Source organism: Carex rostrata, chromosome 31 (genome assembly GCF_964058835.1).
Source record: "Carex rostrata chromosome 31, lpCarRost1.2, whole genome shotgun sequence".
Classification (NCBI taxonomy): domain Eukaryota; kingdom Viridiplantae; phylum Streptophyta; class Magnoliopsida; order Poales; family Cyperaceae; genus Carex; species Carex rostrata.
Window position 1 is genome coordinate 3,046,044 of NC_135948.1, and position 23,719 is coordinate 3,069,762.

The 23,719-nt window shown below is 36.4% G+C and overlaps 3 protein-coding genes and 1 long non-coding RNA gene across 4 annotated transcripts; 2 read left to right on the forward strand and 2 right to left on the reverse strand.

The window, feature by feature from the left end:
- The first annotated feature begins 1,341 nt into the window (after positions 1 to 1,341).
- Positions 1,342 to 3,586, forward strand: LOC144547193 (uncharacterized). Its single transcript, XM_078295779.1, has 4 exons — positions 1,342 to 1,483; positions 1,976 to 3,042; positions 3,124 to 3,487; positions 3,570 to 3,586. The coding sequence occupies exons 1-4, from the start codon at positions 1,342 to 1,344 to the stop codon at positions 3,584 to 3,586; spliced, it is 1,590 nt and encodes a 529-aa protein (XP_078151905.1).
- A 2,029-nt stretch (positions 3,587 to 5,615) lies between these two features.
- Positions 5,616 to 6,393, reverse strand: LOC144547559 (uncharacterized). Its single transcript, XR_013509103.1, has 3 exons — positions 6,235 to 6,393; positions 5,830 to 6,162; positions 5,616 to 5,746 (listed from the first exon to the last, which is right to left on the reverse strand). It is a non-coding gene; the product is annotated as an uncharacterized LOC144547559 (long non-coding RNA).
- A 177-nt stretch (positions 6,394 to 6,570) lies between these two features.
- LOC144547194 (serine/threonine-protein phosphatase 7 long form homolog) lies at positions 6,571 to 8,052 on the reverse strand. The gene is made up of 4 exons (XM_078295780.1): positions 7,906 to 8,052; positions 7,368 to 7,822; positions 7,103 to 7,280; positions 6,571 to 7,029 (listed from the first exon to the last, which is right to left on the reverse strand). Exons 1-4 carry the CDS (start codon positions 8,050 to 8,052, stop codon positions 6,571 to 6,573), a joined length of 1,239 nt encoding a protein of 412 aa, XP_078151906.1.
- A 9,803-nt stretch (positions 8,053 to 17,855) lies between these two features.
- LOC144547333 (uncharacterized) lies at positions 17,856 to 23,596 on the forward strand. The gene is made up of 10 exons (XM_078295954.1): positions 17,856 to 18,478; positions 19,103 to 19,239; positions 19,390 to 19,452; positions 20,071 to 20,160; positions 20,273 to 20,438; positions 20,761 to 20,959; positions 21,269 to 22,098; positions 22,427 to 23,029; positions 23,148 to 23,213; positions 23,316 to 23,596. The coding sequence occupies exons 1-10, from the start codon at positions 17,987 to 17,989 to the stop codon at positions 23,424 to 23,426; spliced, it is 2,757 nt and encodes a 918-aa protein (XP_078152080.1). The 5' UTR covers positions 17,856 to 17,986; the 3' UTR covers positions 23,427 to 23,596.
- Positions 23,597 to 23,719: the final 123 nt, after the last annotated feature.

The following is a 23,719-nucleotide window of genomic DNA, read 5'->3' on the forward strand; positions in this document are numbered from 1 at the left end:
AATTTATTTTTTTAAAACACAATAATTATTACCAACTCTGCATGTGTAATTTCTACACAGCCTGTCCCAAGTCAGAAAAAGGAAGAGGGTTCGTGATAGGCTTGATGAGCCAGCGGTAAAAAAAACAATTTATTTATGGAAATGAAACCCTTGCGAATTGGGCAGAAATAGTACTAGGATGGGTGACCTCCTGGAAAATCCCTGTGTTGATTCCGGTTGGATTTCATCTCTAGTTTACCCTAACTTGTTTGAAAATAAAGACTCTGAAAAAGAAGAAAAAGTAATTATAACAAAGCCATATACCAACATTACCGATTTTTTTTTAGTTAGCATTTATAAAAAAAATACCGAGTTGGCATGAAAATGAGAAAAATTCCAATATTATCTTAATTGCTTAATACCATCCACAGAATTTGATAATATGTACCTGTCACAAAAGTGTCAAAACCTTTAATGGCCGATTTTTTTTAAAATACCCATTTAATAAATAAATTAAATTAAAATATCCAAGTTTCAACAAAATTTATAAAAATACCCCCCCCCCCCCCCCCCGCGGATAATATCCGCGCTCCGGAATAAATATTCCCCCCCGCGGATATTATCCGCGCCCCGGATTAAAAAATCCCCCCCCGCGGATAATATCCGCGCTCCGGGCCGTTTAATATTTTTTTTTTTTTTGCTGCAATTTTTTCTTATAAATTCTCTCCTTAGAGAGAGAGAGAGAAGGAGAAGGAGAAAGATTTCAGAAAGAGAAAGAGAGGAGAAGAAGAGGGAGAGAAGGAAAAGGCATCGTAACTCAGGTATGCACTGTTCACGTATTTACTATTTATGTGTATTTTCTTTTCATGCACTGTTTTTATAATGTACGTATACGTATTTACTGTTCACGCACTGTTTATGCACTATTCACACCTGTTTGTTCACTGTTCATATGTACTGTTCAAACACTGTAGAATTACTGTTCATATGTACTGTGCAAACACTGTAGAATTACTGTTCCCAAATACTGTTCATATGCCCTGTTCATATGTACTGTAGAGTTACTGTTCATATGCACTGTTCAATCACTGTTTAAATACTGTTCATATATACCGTTCCTAAATACTGTTGACAATTGAAATTAGTAAACTGACCAAATATTTGACATTTACGAATGTAGTTCATTAGCAATGTCTATTGGAATTTCATTACATTTTGGAGGGAAATTCATAAATGATCAGTATGGTGTACGTTACTCCAAACCTCTAGTAAATACGTATTGGGTTGAAGAAAATTTCTCATTCGAGGAGTTGCATTCGCTTATTTATGAAGCGAGCGGCTACAATAGAAATACAAGCCCGTATGCTCCAAGCAGGAAAGTATCTCAGAATCACATTGCGAGATGAAGGAGCATTTAGAGGCCTGCTTAGGAAGGTTGTGAGGTCCGGTGATCCTCTGTTGGAAGTTTTTGCATGCCGAATTAACAGAGAGTCAGGAGCTAGATGTTCATCCCAAAATTTGGCTGTAGAAAATTATCAACCAAATTATGAACCACACACTCCTCTATTCGTACCCGAACCAATGCCAGTACTAGAACCAGAACCAGAAATATACAGTAATTCACCCCAATCTCCACCTTTTATCCAACCCCAACCACAATGTCCACCTTTTATCCCACCTATATCCGTAGGTTCTCCATCCTTACCTGGACCTGAACCAAATCCTCACCCCAGACCGCCACCAGTACATGAAGATCCAAACGAGTCAGAATTTGAATTTATGAACGAGGTACCGGATGAGAATCTGCAAACTGGGGATGAATGGGGGGAAGGAGACTTGGATGATGAGGTAGATGAGGAAGATGAAGAAGATGAAGAAGATGAAGAAGAATACACACAGCCAACTGTGAGGCAAAATAGAGATATGCCGTTAAGTGGCCGTTCTGAGACTCACCCGTTCCTAAACTTCAATGACACATCTGCTTTTCAAGAAGCAGATGTTTCTTACTACGGTCATCGGATTGAATACAAGAGTGAGCTCGCAGCAGGCCAATTCTTCGCCAACAAAAAGCAACTGACGAAAAAGATCAGAGAGTACCATGTTGACAAGAACCAAGAGATATATACGAAGAGAAGTGACACATCCAAGCTAGAAATTAGATGCCGCACTTCGGGTTGTCGTTTTAAACTGAAGGCAAGAGCAACAAAAATTGGAGATACATGGAAGATAACTGAGCAAGACACGGCTCACACATGCACATCTGAGTACACCAGGATCGACCATGCACAATTGACGGCATCAATTATCGCAGATATCATCGGGCCTAACATTAAGGAAAACCCCACTATGAGCATCCGGAGTGTGGCACACTGCGTGAAAGTTAGGTTTGGCAGTATAACCCCGAAGTACAACAAACTTTGGAGAGGTCGCGAGCTTGCAGTAGCCCGGCAATTTGGGAGTTGGAAGGAGTCGTACAACTTTATGAAACTATTACTTCTCGGGATATGTGACAAGAATCCTGGCTCGAGGCACCTATTTCGGACCAAGCCGAGCTTCGATAAAGATACAGGACTGGTCAAGCAAGGTGTTGTGGAATTCGTGGCCGTGGCATGGGCTTACGGACCATGCATCACCGCATTTGGTTACCTAAGGCCGGTGATCAGTATAGATGCAGCCTTCCTTTCTGGGCGGTATGAGGGAAGACTTTTGATGGCTTGCGGCTATAATGCCGAGAACCAATTGCTACCCCTAGCATTTGCAATTGTGCAAAAGGAGAATGAAGATAATTGGGGATGGTTCTTACATTGGCTTAGGATTAATGTGATTGGTGTTAATATATTCGTATGTGTTATATCAGACCAACACAAGGGGATAAAAGCTGCATTGAAACCTGAATACGGATGGGACAGTGATAATTTTGTGCACAGGTATTGTATCCAACACGTTGCTGATAACCTTGTCCAGGCCTGTGGGAAGGACGCATGGTACGGAACTAGGTTCAAACTAGGAGCCAGGAAGAAGAAGCCAAGAAGGCTGAAGGAGATGTTCGAAGATTTCGCCATGGTATGTCTAATATTGTCTAATTTATGTCATTTTCGATTATTTAAGATGCATTTTGTGTAATTTGACTTTGTTCTATTGCAGCAAAATCCGAGGTGTAATGTTTTTTTAAGGAGAGTGGGCAAAGTACGTCCTAATGATGTCATGGAGCAATCAAATTTTGATAAAATTTTCCAAACCTGTGATGGAGGATACCGATTTGGTATCATGACAACAAACGGCTCCGAGTCCCTTAACGCTGTCTTCAAGGAGAGCCGTATGTTGCCCGTGGCTGCACTTGTGGAGGAGACATTCTACAAGTGCAATAGTTGGTTTGTGCAGCGGCGGCAGGCAGCGATGGAACAAAGGGATGCAGGAAAGCCTTTTTCCGAACGGGTACATGTTAAGCTCGCCAAACGGTGGGTGAAAGCTATAGAAATGGATGTCATCGCATACTCGCACGGCGAAGGTAAGTACGAAGTCACGGGCCCAAATGAATATGTTCCAGTAGTCCAAATGCAGGATGGAACTATGTCCATGCTTCATAGAAGGTTCCAGTATATCGTGACATTCGGGCCGGAGAGAGCAGTTGAATGTACATGCAGAGGTATCCAATTAACTGGAATTCCGTGCGCTCATGTGTTAGTTGTCTGTCGCCAAAAAAACTGGTCACCCGACTTATTTGTTGACCACCGGTATAGGGTGGACTACCTTTTGAGTACTTGGAATGTTGTATTTGTTCCTTATGGCAATCCTGAAAATTGGCCTGCGACCACTACTCCTAAAATTGAGCCAAACAAAGATTGGATACGGCGTGGTAGGAGAAAACACATCCGTCATGTAATGACCATGGATGAAATGCAAGGTAGGCGACAGGGGCACCGTCCTCGCCGTTCCACTACTGATAGGCAGAGTCGAGGTATGTAACATTCAACCTTGAAAAATGGTTACATTTCATTCCAATATTGAACAGGTTATTAAGTAACATATGTGGGATGCAGATGCTCATAACGCAGCAAATGCAGCAGAAAACGAACGAGTCATGGCAGAGTCAAGCGGATTGCGAGGGGCGCGGCGAAGCATATCCAGAAGCCGTACAGCTGACCGTGAAAATGCAACTATGATGTTTAGGGAGGCAATGGGAGAAAGACTGTCAGGAGGAGAGGCGGTTGGGATGCAAGGGCCTTCAGGTACTACCCAGCGAAGAAGGAGCACATCTCAAGCTGGAAGAAGGAGCACATCTCAAGCAGGACATCGTCAAGAAGATGCAGTTCAACCAGCTAGAAGGAGCACATCTGGCGCAGGACCATCTGGGACAGCATACCAGCAAGAAGAAACAGTGCAACCAGCCAGAAGGAGCACATCATCATGGGGATCTGGACGATTACTAGGATTCCAATTTCTTCGAAGTCGTAGAAATTAACATCAGTGCTCTTTCATAGTAATGCACTATTTCAAAGTATTGTGAACAATTTTTATTTTGAGGTTTGTATTAACTTTATTTGTATATGTATGAACGTTTTTTTTTCTAATTATTATTTTGTAAATTGTAGACGAGAAGGATGGACAACAATACTAGAGGAAAGAGCGAGGAAAACAAAAACCCCACATGTTGCTTTTGCGGAAAGACTAGAAGTGACTGTCCGAGACAACTGCATATATATGAATTTTTTAACCGGAATGACATATCTGATGATGATTTTGTAGAAAACCACTACGGTTATGGATCAAAGAAAGAAGAAACTAATGTAGCGACGCCGCCTAAGGCTAAGACCAAGACTAAGACTCGTGTACCTTCAAAGATGAAGGAAAAATTTTTCTAAACTACAAGGAATAGTACATTTCTCACTTCGTTATGCATGTAGTTCGATTTGTATTTGAAGTTCAATTTAAATTAGTTCTAACTGTTAAGTTAGAAGTTTGTATGAACTTAATTTGTACTTGTCGTATTATTGTATTTGGAGAATATGTTTTATTGTGTGAACTCAATTTGTACTTGTCGTATTATTGTATTTGGAGAATATGTTTGTATGAACTCAATTTGTACTTGTCGTATTATTGTATGAACTTAATTTTATTGTGTACTTGTCGTATTAATTTGATGTGTATTTGGAGAATATGTTTTAAAGTAAATACCAAAATAGTAAATCTAAACTGCAAATCGTAATAAAACATAACGAAACATAATAACACATAAGAAAAACATAATAACTCCAAACATACTAAAACATAATAAAACTAATCTAAACTAAAACAATAACTGCAAATAAGATCTATCTCAAATATACTCTGAAGGGCTAAACCGGTGAGGTGGTTGACCTCTATTTTCCCTACTGAAATTCCTTTGACGCCAGTCTTGCCACTGTAGTTCTACACCTTGCGCTCTACGAGCTGGTGTAACCATCTCCTCGGGCTCGGCCTGTGCGCTCATCGTGAGTGCTACACTCCATGGATCTGTGGGCTCGGCCGTGTAGGTAGCTGGCGGTGGCGGTGGGGTCTGGAATAGGGACTCTACAAACTGAGATGCACAGTCAGTCTGAGTCCCGCTCCCAGAAGCCTCCCAGTCATGAGGCATCAGTGGATACGGCTGACCCAGAGAGGCGGCTGTATCCCACTGATCAGCTGGAGGTAAATCTGAAAGGCTGAAAGTGAACCTCTCATCATCCTGCTCAGGCTGGATCTCCGGAGACTCGTGCTGCTCAGGTGGTGGCGGCATGTATGCAGGACCCTACAAGGATACCAATAACATAGTAAATTTTTACTGAATCTTTACCTAAAATAAAGAAATAAATAAAATAAAGTATCATATACCGGGGGAAGAACTGGACGTCCATGCTCGTCACGGTAGGCGTGCCAACCGGTCATAGTAAGTACGAAATGATGATAGTCCCACCCTGGCTGCTCTGTCGGGGTCGGTGGCATCTCACTGGTTTAAACAGGTGGCGCATCAGGCTCATCCGATTTTATCTTGCGCCAATCAATATTCTCTCCAGCGTCTCGTAGCATAGTGACCAGCTTTGCCTCGTGGCCGTTGTCCTCAATACAAGGGGCAACCAAGTTCAACATCGCATGCCCGACTGCTCTGTAGCCTACTTTTCCAAGACAGACGATTGAACGCGCGGCACCTTTAAGCGCTACCAGCAGCTAAAAAAAAACAAGGCTAGATTTAGTAAAAATTAAGCAAAATAGTTCATATTTCTCAAAATTATGCATTACCTGACGAGCACCTTTCCGGCCAGTGGGGGTATAACCATCATCTGAGAATATCTTCCCGCGAAGAAAATTGCCGTAATCTCCCTCTAGATAAACCGAGGCCATGCAGACACGTACGTACCAAGCCTCGTATCTCAGTAGAGGATCTCCCTGGAACTGCACCCCATCCTCCGGCATGTGCCACAAGTTGGCAATCATATTTCTGGCCATTCCGTAGTGTATTTCGTAAAACATACTCCAATCTCTGCCGGGGTGATTGCCGTGCGTCATCCTGTAATTAATATGTTAGTTGCAAAGTCAGTAACCAATGTTCACTACTAAATAATAGAATAACATAACTTACCCGTGTAGCCTCCTGATCTCATATCTCGGGACGTCTGGATCTGTGGGGATGAGTGGAGGATATCCAAACTGACGGAGCACCCGGTCCGGATAGTGGAACTCCACTATCCAGAAGCACACCAGTGGACCCCTGTATAGCCACACCGCCGAATCATCTGCTACAGTCTGCGGCAGCCTCCCCTCACTGTATAGCTCCTGGTATGGAGTCCAGGTCACCTGCGTGTCACCCAGGCTCTGAATCTGTCCTCGGACCAGCCTGATACCTACTGGTTTTCCGTGAGGCTGGTTCTTGTACAGGTGATGTCCATAAAATTTCTTGCCAAATGCATGACAGTCTTCATTCGTGGGAACTCCCCATTCTGGCGATTCATTCAGCACAGGTACCCCCACCGGTATCCGTGACCATGCCCAGTGCTGCAGTAAAATTACTGGCCCGTACATAACCTTCTGTTTCTTCTGTAATTTGAAGAATATTAGCCATCACATAGATGTTCAAAAATTTTAAATAAGATAAGAAGAACTTACTGACCTGACAACTTTGGTACAAGTTGAAGTAAAGATGTGCCAGGACTGCCCCACCCCAGTTGTACTTTTTATCCGGCTCAAGGTCCCGCACCAGCTCCAGATACATCAGCGGGACAGTATCACCGCTCGAATCAGGGAACATAATACAACCAAATAGGTCCATCAGGAAGGCCCGTGTATATCTGTAATATTAAAATTAGAAGGCAACTCATTTTTCGACATTAATTATAGTACAATTTAAATTTATTTCCTGATAGTTTTTTTAGTACCTCTGAATCTCGAGCTCCGTGGCATGCCGATCCAGACCTCCCGCAAACAGAGCTCGCAGCTTCGTCTTCTTGATAGCGTATCTCGACTTCCCATTATAATCCCGTATATCTCCTTCAGCTCCCAACATCTCTGCGAGTCTGACATTGATCATGTCATCATCCTGCTCAAGGGGGTCAGATATGCCACCAACAGGCTCACCCTGGATGGGCAGCCCCCATAGGACACTAACGTCCTGGAGAGTCACTGTCATCTCTCCGAACGGTAGGTGGAACGTCTGAGTCTCAGGGCGCCATCGCTCTACTAGTCCTGCAATGAGGGACCCATTAATGGCCTTAGTCTCCGTCTCCATAATATCGACCAAATGATGCAATCCCAAATTCTGCAGATACTGGTCCATCAACGGGTGGTACTGTATACTAGGATGCCGACTCCTGGCATCTACAGTGTCCTCACTCTGTGTTGAAAGAAGTAAATAACATAAAAAACTGAAAATACGACAACTCCACAAAATTTAAACTTAAAAAAGTAATCAAGTACCTCAATAGACGCCAGTGAAACTCGGTGCTCTGCGTGAGTCATCCATAACAGAGGACTGAAATGTTCCGTGCTGTTATCGGGAATTGGCTCAAGATCAGGGTCTGGTGGTGGTACTCTCCTAGGCCGTCCCCGTCCCCTAGCCGCCATCCTACGTTAAAAAAAAATTAGACATGCTACAATTGGGTACAATTCACTAATTGCGGTAAAAATTTGCTAAATTAGACTAATATGCAAAAAATTGGATTATTCGGGTAAAATAAACTCAAATGAATTTTCTATATGAAAGTGAAAGCTACATTAATTCATTATTTATAATAAAATAATTAAATCTAGTATAATTACATAACTAATAGAAATGCTTTATCACTGAAATATGTGTTGCCATTTAATATGGGTCATTTTATTCCTAACTATTATTAAATAAAATGTTAAAGAGTTATTGTATTTGTTATTGTATTTTAATTTATTAGTTAACTATTACAATGGTTTATATATATACAGTCACACGGTTAGGATATAAATATTTGTAACTATATAATAAATTAGAAGTCATTTTAATTAATCTTACACTTAATAAGATCACAACAAATTCTCTTAAAAATAATTACTCAACAACATAATTTTAGTATTTTACCGTAACATGTAAGAAATAAAGAAATTCAACTAATTAATCACAATTCTCACAATTCATGAAATTGGACCAATGCAAACAATTCAACTAATTAATCACAATACATATATTACATTATATTATATATACAATTCAACTAATGCAAACAATTCAACTAATTTTAAAAATACCCAAAACGTAAAAAAAAATCATGGTCCTAATTTTAAAAAAGATCTAATATTGTTGTACAAGAATATTTACTAAAACTTTACCAAGACAAGGAAAAAAGATACTCTGTAAAAGGTAAGAAAGTATCATTTTTTTTCCTTTTGCTCATTAGCAAAAACCAACCTTTTGTCCTATTGAAATTACTCTATGCAAACAATAACTACAATTTTGGTAGTGTACTAGTGTTTAACTAACAAAGGAGATTCATAACAGAAATGGACAAATACAACATTGTAATTCTTCACAAACAAACAAATAATGCTGCAGAGCAATAGATACGAATCTTATAATTACACAAGTTTAAAAATTCTCTAATATAAGAAGCTATTAAAAAAAAAATTACATACTCATGTTCCCTAAAATACAAACAAATTATGGTTTTACATTATGCACATAACTCCAAATTTAATCTCCAAGTCTCCAACCATTGCATTCTTTTAAAAATTCTTACATACATCTATTTCTTATTCTAACATACTCCAAATTTATGCTGGATTCACTTTTCAAATATACATAATTGATTTTTTTTCCTAGTTAAAAAAAACTCTGTATTGGACAAAAATTGAATATTTGAATAATTACTTTTCCAACTTGCTTTGATATTTATAGCAAGTGCTCTAAATTTTTGGTCTACATAATAAGTGATCTAAAATTGTAAATTGTACAAGGTACATCATTAATTATAGCATTAGTCCTTAATTTTATTTGATTGTTTATTTCAAAACAACTAAAAACTAAATTTATTAAAACCTACATATGTTTAATAAATGATTAAATAATATATAATATGTCACATGAACACATCATAAACATCAAGAAACTTATCATGACACTAAAAAATAATTTCGGATTCTATGCTTCTTTTCTCCAAAAACAATTTTCAAATAAAGTCACTTGCATTTCAAAAGACTCCAAAAACATCAATAATATAATATGCTTCTTCTCTCCAAAAAAAATTATATTAATCATAATCAATTATTAGTATTCATATACTTAATATAGTTTACTTGTAATATTACGTCTTTTAAAAAAAAAAAAAAAAAAAACATACCTCCTAACAAATTTTTCATAAATTTACCGAACACCTACATTCTAAAATTTCTCATAAATTAAACCTTGGTCATTTAAATTCCTACAAACTATACAAAAATGCAATACCTCCTACATCTAATTCTACAATATTTTCAACCTCAAACCACTAATTTTTTTATTGCAATCAAAATTCAAACTAAACTAACAAATTAAGAGGAAAATCAAACTAAACTAATTGAAAGAGGAAACTAACAAATTAACAATCGAAAATCGAGACTCTGATCAGCCGCCTCTGCTGGTTCACCGGCCACCACTGCCACCTTGCAATGTAGAGAGGAAGGGAAGAATCGACCGGGCCGGACCAACAATGGAGTAGGGCGGAGCAAGAAGAGAGCAACGGGTAGGTTTTGGCGGAGGAAGGGAGTGCTGGCGGGTGGGATTCGGCGGAGCAAGGGGCCAACGCGCGGACAGAGGTCAGGTCAGGGTTTGGAGAAGAAAGAGTGCTTCAAGATCTGTGTTTCGGATCTGAAAATAAAGGGGTCGGCCCGCGGATAATTTCCGCGCTTGGAAGCAAAAATTCGGAGCCGCGGGTTTGCTTCAAGATTCGTGTGCCGCGGGGGGTAATTTACAGTCCGGGGCGCGGATAATATCCGCGGGGGGGAATTAATATTCCGGGGCGCGGATATTATCCGCGGGGGGGGGGGTATTTTTAGAAATTTCTTGATATTCTGGTTATTTTTATTAATTTTATTTATTATTTGGGTATTTTTAAAAAAATCGGCTTTAATGGTGCGCAAACTTTAATATAATATGTGCACAAACATTTGATAATACATGCATGCTACCCTTAAATAGTACTCATATAATATCTGAATATCGACTAACATTAACTTTTTTCTTTTCCTATAATTCCATGCAACTTTCTTTTTTTTCGAATACCAACTAAAAAAAAAAAATCGGCTAACATTTTCTTTTTTCCTCTTCTCTCAACTCTCAGGCGATCTCTTGTACGGGTCATTATGTGCCAACTTTCGAAAAATGCAACAATTATACACGACTCTGGATGTGTGTAAATAAATCAATGGACATTGTTTTTTTTTTTGAAAACTTGGTAGTAGCTACCAAGATTCGTGAGGGGAAATCTCGACCTTTGAATATAATAACTTTAGGATATTTTTCTAGCCAATTATGCTAATTTGATCACAGAGTTAAAAAAACATAGTTAAAAGAACTTTACGGCTTCATATTAAATCAATGGACATTGTGCGCGCGCTATATTTAATGCCTTTCCTATATGTACTCCATTATCCATGATTTCTGATAAGTAGGCATCAACGCTAGCTAGTTGAATCTTTTAAGAGGTCTCTATTCTATAATAAACATTTACCATCAATACGTTTAAATCAGGTGTTACTTACACCCTGCTTGGATGGAGAGTATAGAAAGTAAGGGGAGGTGAAAAATAGAAGAGAATGAAATGAAATAAAAAGGAAGATAAATATATTTAATTTTTTTGTGCTTGGATGACTAATGAAGAAAAATAAATTTAATTTTTCTTTCCGTCTTATTTTTTGTTTTGTTAATTAAAATTTAGAAGGTTAATGAAAAATTCAGTGACAATTGTAGATTTGTGGCAAAAAACTTATATGAGAATTATATAAGTAAGATATATAGTTTGACATTTGTGTTATTTTTTCAAAAAATATTTGTAACAAAATTTCTTTCTATCTGTTACAACTTAAATTAGAATGAAAACCGATTATACTGATTACAATGATACAAGTTTAAACATTTCACCTTATGTATTTTTCATCTCCGATATAATTTTGTCAACCAAATACGATTCAATGGAAAAAAAAATTTTATATTTTCATTCCCTCCCTCCTACTCTCCATCCAAACATTGTGTTAGAGAATAATTTCAAGCGGTTGACCAAATATATCCTTGGTGCACATGATGACATGATTTTCTTAATAGACAAGAGGCACTTATTTTTAAGCTTAATCTCATCACCAACCTGGATTTGAAGGAAAAGGTAACTAAATAAACAAAAGTAAAAGTAAAAATAATACAAAAATGCATGCAACATAAAATATAGCTAATAACCGATGGCTATAGTAGGCTAGTAGCAAAATTAAAAGAGATTTTTTACAATTAGTGGATCCAGATAGTTCTTTTAACTTTGTACAAATCTCAAAACATAAATAATATATATTAAGCCGTAAAGTAGAAAATGACAATAACTTTGTCCATAAATTACAATAACATTTGAAAATCTTTCGTTGCTCAAAAGTAGATGATAATTACTGACATGAGCTTTTGGTGGGGCTAATTTTCTTTGTGTCATTTTCCGGTGCTCTGACTTAAAACATGAAAAGCAAACCCAACCTTTTTTTTTTTTTCTTTTTTGTGCTTGCGACATAGCACATTAGGTAGTCTAATCATTTCCTCACCTTCTTGTACTACATTAGTTAAATGATCCCATCACAATAAATTGACATCCTCAAATTAATGATTACCAAAGTTCATAACATAACTGTTCGGCTGCAAGTGCTCCAATGGGAATTCATAGAAACATTAAATTTACCATTATATTTTCCCATGAAGTGTTCGGAGGTTTTAATATATATTCCTATCTCCAAAATCATATGGGTAACTTTTCTATTTTATAACATATCTAAGCTACAAAAAAAAAAAAAAAAAAAAAATCTCTACTCGGAGCTCCGTATTATTTCCCAAATGCTGGAGGTGAGAAAAGATATTATGCACAGTGAATACAATTTGCTTTATATAGCATTCAGAAGTGAGAAATTACATAGCCATGTTTGCTTTCATGACTATTAAATACATTTCGAATAATAATTAAACAAATTAAGAAATGAATACAGTGATGAACAAATTAAGAAATAAATACATTTCGAATAATAATTAAACAAATTATTTTAAATATCATTTCAACATTAGAATAATAATTAAACAAAACATAATTAAAAGTATAAGAAATTTTAATTGAACAAAATACATGACTAATTTTTAAATTAAGTTTCTATTTTGACGACTAACATAATCATGCCACATAAGTCTAGTAATTTCATTTCTTTTTTCATTTTCTGTTTGATGTTGATTGTTAAGTCTTTTAACATCTTCGCCGTACTCTTCATCTATATTCGGTACATTCACAATATCATTTTGATTGATTTCCAAATTAGCATCAAGCAGTATCGCCATTATGATATACAATAAAATTGTGTGATATGTTGCAACTTTTAATATGACAATTTGATATATACAATTATATTGATCATAATTAGTGATTAGTATCAATACATTTAATATAGTTTAATTTTAATATTACATCTTCTATATTAAAAAAAAAACATCTTAACAATTTTTCCATACATTTGCTGAACACCTATATTCTAAAATTTCTCATGAGTTAAATGACTTTGATTTTGACAAATTAAAATTTTCATTCTCATTTCCACAAAATTTTCATGTTGCCAAACATGCCCTATATATTGCAAGCTACAAGATTTAATAGTTAATTGAACCAAATGCACTTGCTTACCTAGCTTGTCTAATGTAATTAACCTTGTTGTCTAACCAAGTTAAAAGGAGTCAAGTAAAGATACTCTTCTTTCTCTCTCCATTCAACCACATTCTTTATATTTTTTTTGTAGTCTTCATTCTTGATACAACATCTCTTTTCTTTCGGTTCTATCTTCTCAAGTGGTGAGGAGAATGAGAGAGAGGGGAGGAATCGGGGCCGAGCAGAGCCGATTAAAGCCGAAAGTGCGGTATCATCGGAGCTCGTAGCGTAGAGTCTCCATCTCAATTAAAGTGCGACGGTGAGTAGACACAATTGTTGTTGGAGCGCAGCGACGGTCGAAGAAACGGATCCGATCGTGAGGCGAGATGATGTTAGGGTGATTAACATCTCGATTGGAGCGCGACGGTGAGTAGATTCGGTCATTGTCGGAGCGCGATAGCGGTCGAAGAAGCGGTTCTGGTCATGGAGCGAGATGGCATTATGGTGATCAACATCTCGATTGAAGCCCGGTGGTAAGTAGATCCGGTCGTTGTCGGAGCGCGGCGGCGGTTGAAAAATCAGATATGGTCTTGGAGCGAGATGAGGATTAAAAGTATTAGAGTAATTAAAATATCTAATATTAGAGTAGTTTAACTGTTTTCATGAGAATAAAGTAGTAGATTTAGAAATTACGATTTGTAAGTATGTTTTTTATTAATGAAATTGTTAGTCGACATTTAAAGTCAAACAAACTTTATAAAAAAAAAAAAAAAAAAAACTGAGTTGGGTTGAACTCAAAACTGTACAAGTTGAAAGATAATTTTCACAATGTTAATATTCAAATGTGGAGAAGCTAATTTAAGATAATTTTGATAACTTAAAAGTTGTTGAGGTGGTTTTTATTACTCAAAGAAATATACAGGCTTCTTTCCATTTGCATTTTTCTTGTTAAATTGCAAATTGTAAATCTTAAACTGTTTGTTTGGAGAATGAGAGTAGTTACTGCAATTACTCCATTTCTTAAAGAAGTAGAAATTTATATATCTAAATAGAGTTAATTTTCTAAATATTTTAGACATGGCAAGTCATCTCTCTACTCATCCACCTGACTTTTTTAATTTTTGCTCATTTATTTTGATCGAATGACTCATTAATTTAATTTTTTTTTTATCTATTAAGTATACATGAGTTTGATATATCTAAGGTGCAATAAAAACTCTTAAAGATAGTAAAAAAAAATTATATTCTTTCATATGAATTATCGTGCGACTTATTATATTTTAATGTAAAATATCAAGCTGCCCTCAACATGAGTAAAGTGATTAGGAGAATTTAGGGTTTTAAAAGTCAATAAAGTAAAGTTAGTGCACATCTTGAGATGTAAGTAATTATATCTGGTGTATAGTAAATATAAGGAGGTTTAATTTATTTCTCTTACTTCATTTAAAGTTACCTTCTGATTGACAGAATTAATTAAGATGATGTAAGAGTTTTTTTTTATTGAGATCGGAGCAGGAATTTTATAAGGAAATGAATTATTTAAACTGGTGGTCACAAGTCACAACATGATGCTGCAATAAATTAAAGTAGGCCACCAGCTCTAAGCTTTGCTCAACAACTTCAATCAGGAATCTTGGGAAAGAGATTCAAACAGCAGTGAAATTTGCAAGAAAATCCCTGCATTGTCATTGTATTGTAGAAAAGTTTGTCTTTTTACATAGAGCTTAAAAATTATAAATTATTTTTACTTCACATCATCACTACTTACTGTCTTACCAGTTACCATAATCAATAGAATTGTCAACTACAAGAAAATGATAGTGAGAATTCTTCTAGAAAACAAAGAAAATTCTTATTGGATAACTTATTTTGAGGTAAAGTTTCTATATTACTAAATATTGTTGATTTGTTTGATTTGATTTTCTTAATATGACTTGCTGGTTGTAACTTGTCATTAATTAGGCTAATTTCCAAACTTTTATTTTAATGTTGAAGACTCGGGATCACTATGAGAATTTCGATAAGACTGAAGCAGAATATGTATAATGTGTTGTATTTATTGGAGAGGAGGGTTTCAAATGCCTCCATCATGCCTCCATCTCTTTCTATCATTTTCAAAGTTCAAACAGTCGATCCGAACCGTTCAACCTAACCTCCATACTAAAATATGCTTGGAGACCAAATTTTATATTTTTAGGAATTTTTTTACTATTTTTTTAGATAGGTACAAAAATACTGTTTTTAGATGGTTCAGATTTACTGATTTTGTACTTATCTAAAAAAATAGTAAAAAAATTCTTAAAAATATAAAATTTGGTCTCCAAACATATTTTAGTATGGAGGTTAGATTGAGCGGTTCGGATCGACTGTTTGAACTTTGAAAATAATAGAGAGTGATGGAGACATGATAGAGGCACAAAAACATGGAGGCATTTGAACCCTCCTCTTTATTGGAATAGGACAAATCTGCAAATTTTTCTAATCTTTTGACTATTCTAAGAAAAAACAATAATTGCAAAGATTCCATGGATTCCGACGTGGCAAGCTAAGATTCTAATGCTTTGCTGGCATAGCCAATGAACTTATGAACGGGTAAGAATCACCAGGTGGGTCCCTCCATGAATAAGACCTCTTGGTAAAAAAACGATTGGTCAGTGTATAGCCCAATGAAGGATAGACACGTGGATGAACAGGAATTAATTGCCGATTAAATAAATTAAAATTTGTTGAAATTTCAATATTTGGATAAAACGGGATCATTTATTTCATCCCACAGAAGGCACCATTTATCCCGTCATATTAATGTAAAATAAACATTTGATAACTTGTTGTTTGTATAATTTATTTTATATGAAACGAGCGAGAGAAATAATTTTGGTTCGCCTGCATGATTACAGTTATTTTCGGTAATAATTCAAATTAAAATCCAAACGAGAAATATGAACTCCAGATCTTACTATATCTCATCAAAGGCTAGTGCATTCATATGAAAAAAATAATAAATTTTGGAGTTATTTTTCACACAGTTAAGAAATCTAAGAATCAACAATTTGTTCTGATTAATTTGGTGTGTTCAATTTTTGGTATTTTCTTGGCGTTCAAAAGGAACTTTATATTTAATTTAATGATGTTTTTTGTACTTGAATACATTTTGATATAGTAAAAATTGAATTTTATATTATTAGTAAAAAAATACCGTTATCATAATGGAACATTCAAAATACAAATAATAATTAAATCCCTCAAAATACTATAATTCTATTAGCGTAAATCGGATTGAATTGGGTACAGATTTATGATTTTTTTTTTTTATGGATTAGAAATCCTTTTAGGTATTGAGTGTTATTTTGGTATATTAATTATTGCATCCTAACGCCATTCAATAATAATATAGCAGCCGAATAATTGCTAAGTATCCCAGCAATTATATATATATGTGGCCCAAGTCAATAACGGAACCTAACATAAGAAAAGATTGGCATATATGTTGTCATCATGCCAATTGCCAACTGCTAAATTAAATGTCATATACAAATAAAACCAACAACCATGTCTAGACCATTTAAGAACCACCTGCACTGTACACTAGCATTATAATTTATTAAACACTCCGCCAACATGTTAGTTGACGAAGACATATGATGCTACAATAGTAGATAATTTCTCCTTAAAGCAAAAGGTTTAAGTAGATAATGCCTCGTATATGCATATAAGGTGTTCATTTTTTTATTCCTTTTTTCTTGCTTCAATTCTTAGCCATGTTGCAACTTGCTTTTTGAAAAATATAAAGCCTGATGTCAGCTGAAATGTTTCTCTCTTTCAGATTCAAATAAATTCAAAAGTTTCAGCATTAATAATTTACAAGTTCAAATGTTTATTACCTAAGATACAGTAGAGTTGAGGAATCAGCAGCATCTTTCAATAGGTAGACGAATAATTAAGCAACGTCTCCGTCAAATAAGAACAATCCAAATTTGATTTCAACCACAGAATACCAAGAAAAGGTAGATAAAAAGTATCTTTTTATATATATTTTTTTTAATTTTCTTGAGATAAGAGTGGTACCTTTATGTCACTATCTACAGGTTATGGCTTATGAATATAAGCGCATAATTAATATCACAGATAACCCAATATTTTCGGCCTTTTTATAAGGGGAAAAAAAGGTTTCCAACGAAAATAAAATGAAAAGGAGATAAGAACAGATATACTTAAATAATATAGCTATTGTTATGTTGAAGTCAGCTGTCAGCTTCAATTTGATATCCTGAAGTTTAAAAAACAAAGTACAAAATTAACTGGTCTTTGATTTTTATAACTGAGACAAGCATTTAAACAAATGGGACAAGTTAAATGTGAAGGTAGAACAATCATCCACCGATAATACTAGTTTAATAGTATACTGATGTGGTTGGTTGAGAAAAAGAAAGCAAATAACCAAAGGCACCAATAATCCAGGTGACTTTATAGACTTTATTACTCCTGTATATATATATTAAATAGAAGTCTAGAACAGAAATATATCAATTTGCGTAGTACACCTATATATTGTTGATACCCCCATTTGTTACTAACCTTCTTTTTATTAAATACAAGAGAAAGGCCCCATACATCTCCCATGGTTTTACAGAGCAATATTCCTTCAGTTTTATTATTTCTTGGTTTTTCTTGAAAACAAAAGAATGGTTAGTTCAGTTATTGAACTAATCTTCTTGATCATAGTCATAAACTCTGCTCTCTCTGTTCAATCATGGTGCCCCCAATCCCACCCAAACTTCAAATTCAAGCAGAAAAGTACGAGATTTTGGGAGTTTGAAGAAGAAACTAAGACATGGGTGGAGATCAGTTTGCCATACGATCTGATGTCATGTATAAACAGCACGTGCACCAAAGTCGGATCCATAGAGAAATTGGAATCCTTGGGAAAACAATCTGTGAGAGGAGAGAATACTGATGAGGTGGTTCCAGTGAGGAAAAGAGTCTCCCTGAATAGGATGTCGGAGGCATCGGTCTGGATAACGGGTCAAAGCGGGTCGATATTTGAGAGGTTCTGGAATGGGGTTCACTGGGTTGTTGCACCACATGAACTTCCAGTTTTCGCCGGTTATGCGGTGTCTACATACATAGTTAATCAGACTATACTTGCTCTTTCAGAGGATGGAATTCTTTACCAGGTAAAGACTAGTATGTGATTTTCCTTCTTCTTTTATATGAAATATGGCACTTGTTTAGTTTGTTCTTTGGATTAAAAAGTTGGGTTTTGCAACTTTGTTAGTATATGATGCGTGAGCAAGACGGCATGATATATTACTGGCTTATAACAGCTGCTTTATTTTGTTCTAGCACGCTTTTGAATAATTTTTCGAGATTTTTTGAGGAACTTATTATGTTTATTATTTATAGTATACTTTTTTGTCTTTTATTTATTTTTCTTTTTGAAGAAAAAAATGTTGTATTATTTTCAAATTGTGGGTTCCACATATAATCCTCCTCCTTTTGTCTTTTACTGTCAATAAGTCGTCCTAGGTGGATTGGTACACATGATACACAAATCATACCCGGTACCAGTATATCTATTAGACGATACTCCTTTTTTTGGTTGAAAGTGTTACTACGTGAATTTAGCAATTCTTAAATACAATTTGAATCGCTGCTTAAAGAACCAAACTTAAGGGTTGTTACCCCTGGTTTAGATACCAAATGATCAGTTGCTTTATTAAGTCATCTTTTGCTAATATTTAGTTAAAAGTAAGTTAATAGGACATGGATTGACTTTGTATATGGATATTTTTTTTCAGCTACAACTAAATGAAAATTCTCAGCCAATTTGGTCAGAAGTTTTTTTTGTATCCGGAGAACCAAATACAAGTAATGAAGAAGATGATGAACCTCAAGTCTTTCTTATAAAATCCGGTACCGTTTCTTATGACGGAAGGTGCGCAATACTATTTAGTCAAAAGGGTATAAATGAAAAATAATCCTAAAAAGAAACGGAACTACTATTGAAAAAGAGACCAACATTTGACAAAAAGAAAAAGAAATATTTAAGCTTTCTATTGACAAGTGATGTTACTTTCTAAATCAGGAGGTTGTTTCTATCATCAATAGAAGGTTCATTGATTGAAGTCTCAGAATTTCAGCCATTGAGGTAAGGAAAACAACTTCGAGGCAATAGATATTAAATTGGTTTTTACCATCAATTATGCACAAAATATATGCAAGTTTTCTTATAAATTGAACTTTGCTTATTCATTGGATTATCATACTATACAATGTCCTATTACAATTGCTTTTATACATATCTAAGGCTTAAGAGCCGTTGTAGTTGAAATGATGGGAGTTGGTACAATATACCAACGGTTCAATACGTACCTATAACTAGCTATAAGTCATGAAAAGAAACAAAGGTGTTATTTGTAGGATCCGAATCTGCTGAAATCCGAGGTCGGTACTATTCACTCTAAAATCCCTGCAATCTGAATCCAGCCGTCGAACTGTTCCGAGAGACGTGCAAGGAAAAACCAGCTGTTTCGAGATGCGTTCTCAAAAAAAATTCGATGGCTGGATTTCAGATTGCAAGAATTTCAGGGTGAACAGTACCCGATCTCGGAATTTCAGCTTATTTATTTCCGTTATTTGTAAAGTTCCACTAGATTATGCTAAAGATACCTGGCTTGCTCTCTCTAGAATTTCCAACAATATATTTCTGTAAAATTGAAAATTATCCAAAAAATATCGATGAAGATGAACATCAATTTGTGCATAGGTGGGAAAATCATGGTCGACCTCCAGGAGGAGATGTCAGGGTTATAGCTGATACCGGAAAAATCAGACCAGGAATACTATTCACAGTGAGGTATATAAATATCATCACCATTATGTTTCAGTGATCTCTGTGTCATATACATTATCTAATGATGAGTAAATTTTGATTGGTAAAGACTAAAAAATTAGACCGTGCAGTGCAGTTCAAGCGGTAATCTCTATGAGTTTGACAAGGAGTCGAAGCCGTCTTGGAAAAAACATATTTGGAGTGATCCATCAACTGGATATATTTCTCTGAGACCTTCTACTGGCTGTACAGTACACGGTCTTTTTGGAGCTCAATCGGTGTCTCTTTTTCTTTTAAGCAAGGTATAAAGTATGTACAAAGTACTAACAAAGTTAAATTTTAGGAAATTCCATTTATCTCACTTAAAAGTTGAAAATAATGAGGTTATTGAATTATTTTCCCAATATAAATTGGAAGTTCTGGTCGTCAGCTGTATATAAAATTAGTACTTCCCTGTATTAGCATGCAACAGAAGCTGCGCCTCATTTAAGCCTCAGTAGTTCAATTAGTCAGTCATATATACAATATTATGTCTTCAACAATCTCATATTATCAAACTTGTTGTACAAGTGTTTTATCATTTTGGCGTATCTATTTGTTGAAAAAAGACTTAAAGATCCACAGGATGGTTTTTTAGTAGAGAGGCGTCTATATCGGAGGAAGTGGAAATGGGCGGTCCATGGTGCACCTGAGAATCAAAACCTGAGTTCTCTCACACCTATTTACCAAAATACTGAAGCAGGTGCCAAGGTTGCTTCATTGTTCTTTGCAACAACAAGCACTGGTTATGTATTCGAGTACCAGCTTCCCAAACGCCTCTCAGGTAAGTTAAAATTGCATCAAGCAATGTGATTTTGTAATGGTTTGAATACTTGTGCACATTTTTATTTTTTTATTTTGGGCAATTCAAAGGCTTAGTTTGGACATACCACATGGTACTGAGTTAACCAAACTATGTACAATAATTTTTGTTAGACTTCGTAAACTGGATTCTTGGATTGGTTTTCCATTCCTTCAAGCAGAATTTAATCTTGAATTGCACAATGCCAAACATTTTAAGATTATTTTAACTATGTGAAAATTTATGGCTATAGGACTAACAATAATAATTTGTGGTTTATAATTGGTGAAGGCGGAGTACAGGGTGATATAGGAGGAACATGGATCAACCACATGCACCCGAGAGATACAAAAGTCGCACAAAGCGTACTTGGGGTGCAACTACAACCCGACCGAACTGTGTTTCCACTATATGACGGCCGGCTCGCTGAGCTCCACTTACCGGGCATGGGAGGCAATGAAGTTGGTCCGGGTTTAACCCATAATCCAATAACAAACCGAAGAAAGCAAGTCCAAAGCAAGTATCAGTGGTCGATCTTAGATGTGCCAGAAACCGAAGGATGGAATGCTGAATACTGCACAGAGGAACACGGCCCCAACAACTGCATAATTGGTGTAAAAACTGACTTGGTCAATCCAGCAGGTTTCAGAAGGCGCAGAACCGAGGAGAAGCAGTCAGATTACATTCATACCCTCTCGAGGGATCCAGGTAGCAGTCAAGACTCATATAATGTCCTGACAAGGAGCATTGAATTGAACTTCCGCATGCGTGTCATGCACGCAGAACGGTCACTATTTCTGATAACAGATAATGGGATGACATTTGAATATCTGTTTAGTGATGGGGTGTGGCTGTGGTTGAGGCATGATCATGTAACTGGTATGAAGGGAGCACTCGGAAGTTATAACGGGAGTTTGTATCTGGTAGATGTCAATGGAAATTTGCTTATTAGGGAGAGGAGTGGGGAGGAATTATCATGGATTAATTGCACGGCTATGAAGAAAGGAAGACAGGTGGCAAGTGGGTCGCCCTGGGATGGTATTCCTGGTAAATTGCGCAGGGTCACGACTGAAGATGCACTCTTCTTTGTTAACAAAAGAGGAAGATTGCTACAGTTCACAGTAAGTTTTTATTCAATTAAGATAATAATTAATTATTACATCTTGCAACTGTACTAGTCAAGCTCAACTCGAGCATGGTATATTTACCAAACAAATTCTCTGAAGGAACGGGGGAACATACTTAGTCCCCAAAAAGATATGCCTGAAATTGTCACAAACCTGTACATAATTACCAGTAACCCTTTTGGTATCGAACTTAGCAGTATAATTTCTATTGCTTCTAATTTAAAACTACTTAATTGATGAAATACAAAACGTTCTAAAATTGAATTTGGTAACCTATAATTTGATTGTTTGACATGTCTTTGTTTTATAAAAAAAAATTCAGGTTGCCTTGAGAGCTTTCAAATGGAAAGATTGTCAGAACCCACCTGATACCAAAATCGCATTTATTGTAGACCAAGAAGTCATCAGACGAAACATAGTTTTCGTTGTTGGCCGGAATGGTCGTCTGTACCAGTACAACAGAATAACAGAATTGTGGCACCAGCACCGCCAATCCCCCTATCTAATCCTCTCCCGGGCCCCTGGTACAGCCATGAGACCATACCAACAATCCCTCACTGGCTCAATCTTCTTGTTCTCAGAGGACGGTGCGCTAGTGGAGTACCGCTGGAATTCTCAAGACGGATGGGATTGGGTGGAGCACGGTACACCACACCCAGGTGCCAGGCTGGTTGGTGCACCGGGTCCATGCTTTGACGGGGTCCAATTGTTTGTAATTGGTTCTGATGGATCGGTCTACAGTCGGCATTTGGACATGGGAACATGGCTTTGGACCAGTCATGGGCACCCAAATGCAGAAAAGTTCCACACAGCATCGAAGGATGGCGACAAGGGGCATAGTTGTAATTTTGAGGAGCATCCTGGTGGTGGTTACCTGACAGAGGGGTTCTATGGGAATAGATTTGCTGGACAGTGCAATGAAAAGGTAGACTGAAGTGGTTGTAGTAATAAAATATTATGGCTTAGGTGGTTGCACTGGTTGCAGGATTGTACCATTATTTAGTTCTCTGATGATTAAAAAATTCATTGTTGGAATGACACAGGTTGCTGCTGTTCGACCAATCCCATTTTCGGAGTACTCGGTGCTTTTCGAATTACAAGATGGCAGGGTACGTAATTGTTGCATTAATACAGTACTTTTGCTTGTGGCAAATATCATTGAATTTACATTAGAATATGGATTAATGAGGGATTATTGTACCAATGAGCAGTTAGCTGAGTTGAGCCGGCCAGATGAGACCGGCAAATGGGAGTGGGCCCGCATAATCGGTACTCCGACCAGCACTTGCTTGACAACCTACTGGACTGCCGTCGCTACTTGACTTGATTTGAATAGTATTATGCTCTGATGCAATTTTACAGTAGATTAAAATATATAGCAACAATAAATTCTGCAAATAGTCAACTACTGATACAGTGTACAAAAGCAATTTTGGTATATGAAAACCTGATATTGCAAAAATGCTAGGGGTAATGTATCCTTCCAAGACCGCATTACCTGTTAATTATCCGTACCAGAGAGACCCAGTGACCGAGCCTAAAACTTAAAAAAAAATTAAAAACTTTATTAAAAAGTGCACAAATTCGATACAGGCTTTGTGTTTTTTTTTTTTAA

What these genes read in the sequence shown, in the direction of transcription:
- LOC144547333 (XM_078295954.1), top strand. Translation starts at nt 17,987, where the DNA reads ATGGTTAGTTCAGTTATTGAACTAATCTTCTTGATCATAGTCATAAAC. An exon ending in GAAGATTGCTACAGTTCACA is followed by an intron (nt 22,099 to 22,426) that starts GTAAGTTTTTAT and finishes AAAAAAATTCAG; the next exon opens with GTTGCCTTGAGAGCTTTCAA. An exon ending in CTGGACAGTGCAATGAAAAG is followed by an intron (nt 23,030 to 23,147) that starts GTAGACTGAAGT and finishes GGAATGACACAG; the next exon opens with GTTGCTGCTGTTCGACCAAT.
- LOC144547193 (XM_078295779.1), top strand. Translation starts at nt 1,342, where the DNA reads ATGCTCCAAGCAGGAAAGTATCTCAGAATCACATTGCGAGATGAAGGA. An exon ending in CAGAGAGTCAGGAGCTAGAT is followed by an intron (nt 1,484 to 1,975) that starts GTTCATCCCAAA and finishes TTCAAGAAGCAG; the next exon opens with ATGTTTCTTACTACGGTCAT. An exon ending in TGTTCGAAGATTTCGCCATG is followed by an intron (nt 3,043 to 3,123) that starts GTATGTCTAATA and finishes GTTCTATTGCAG; the next exon opens with CAAAATCCGAGGTGTAATGT.
- LOC144547194 (XM_078295780.1), bottom strand. Translation starts at nt 8,052, where the DNA reads ATGGCGGCTAGGGGACGGGGACGGCCTAGGAGAGTACCACCACCAGAC. An exon ending in ACGGAGCTCGAGATTCAGAG is followed by an intron (nt 7,281 to 7,367) that starts GTACTAAAAAAA and finishes TTAATATTACAG; the next exon opens with ATATACACGGGCCTTCCTGA. An exon ending in ACTTGTACCAAAGTTGTCAG is followed by an intron (nt 7,030 to 7,102) that starts GTCAGTAAGTTC and finishes TTCAAATTACAG; the next exon opens with AAGAAACAGAAGGTTATGTA.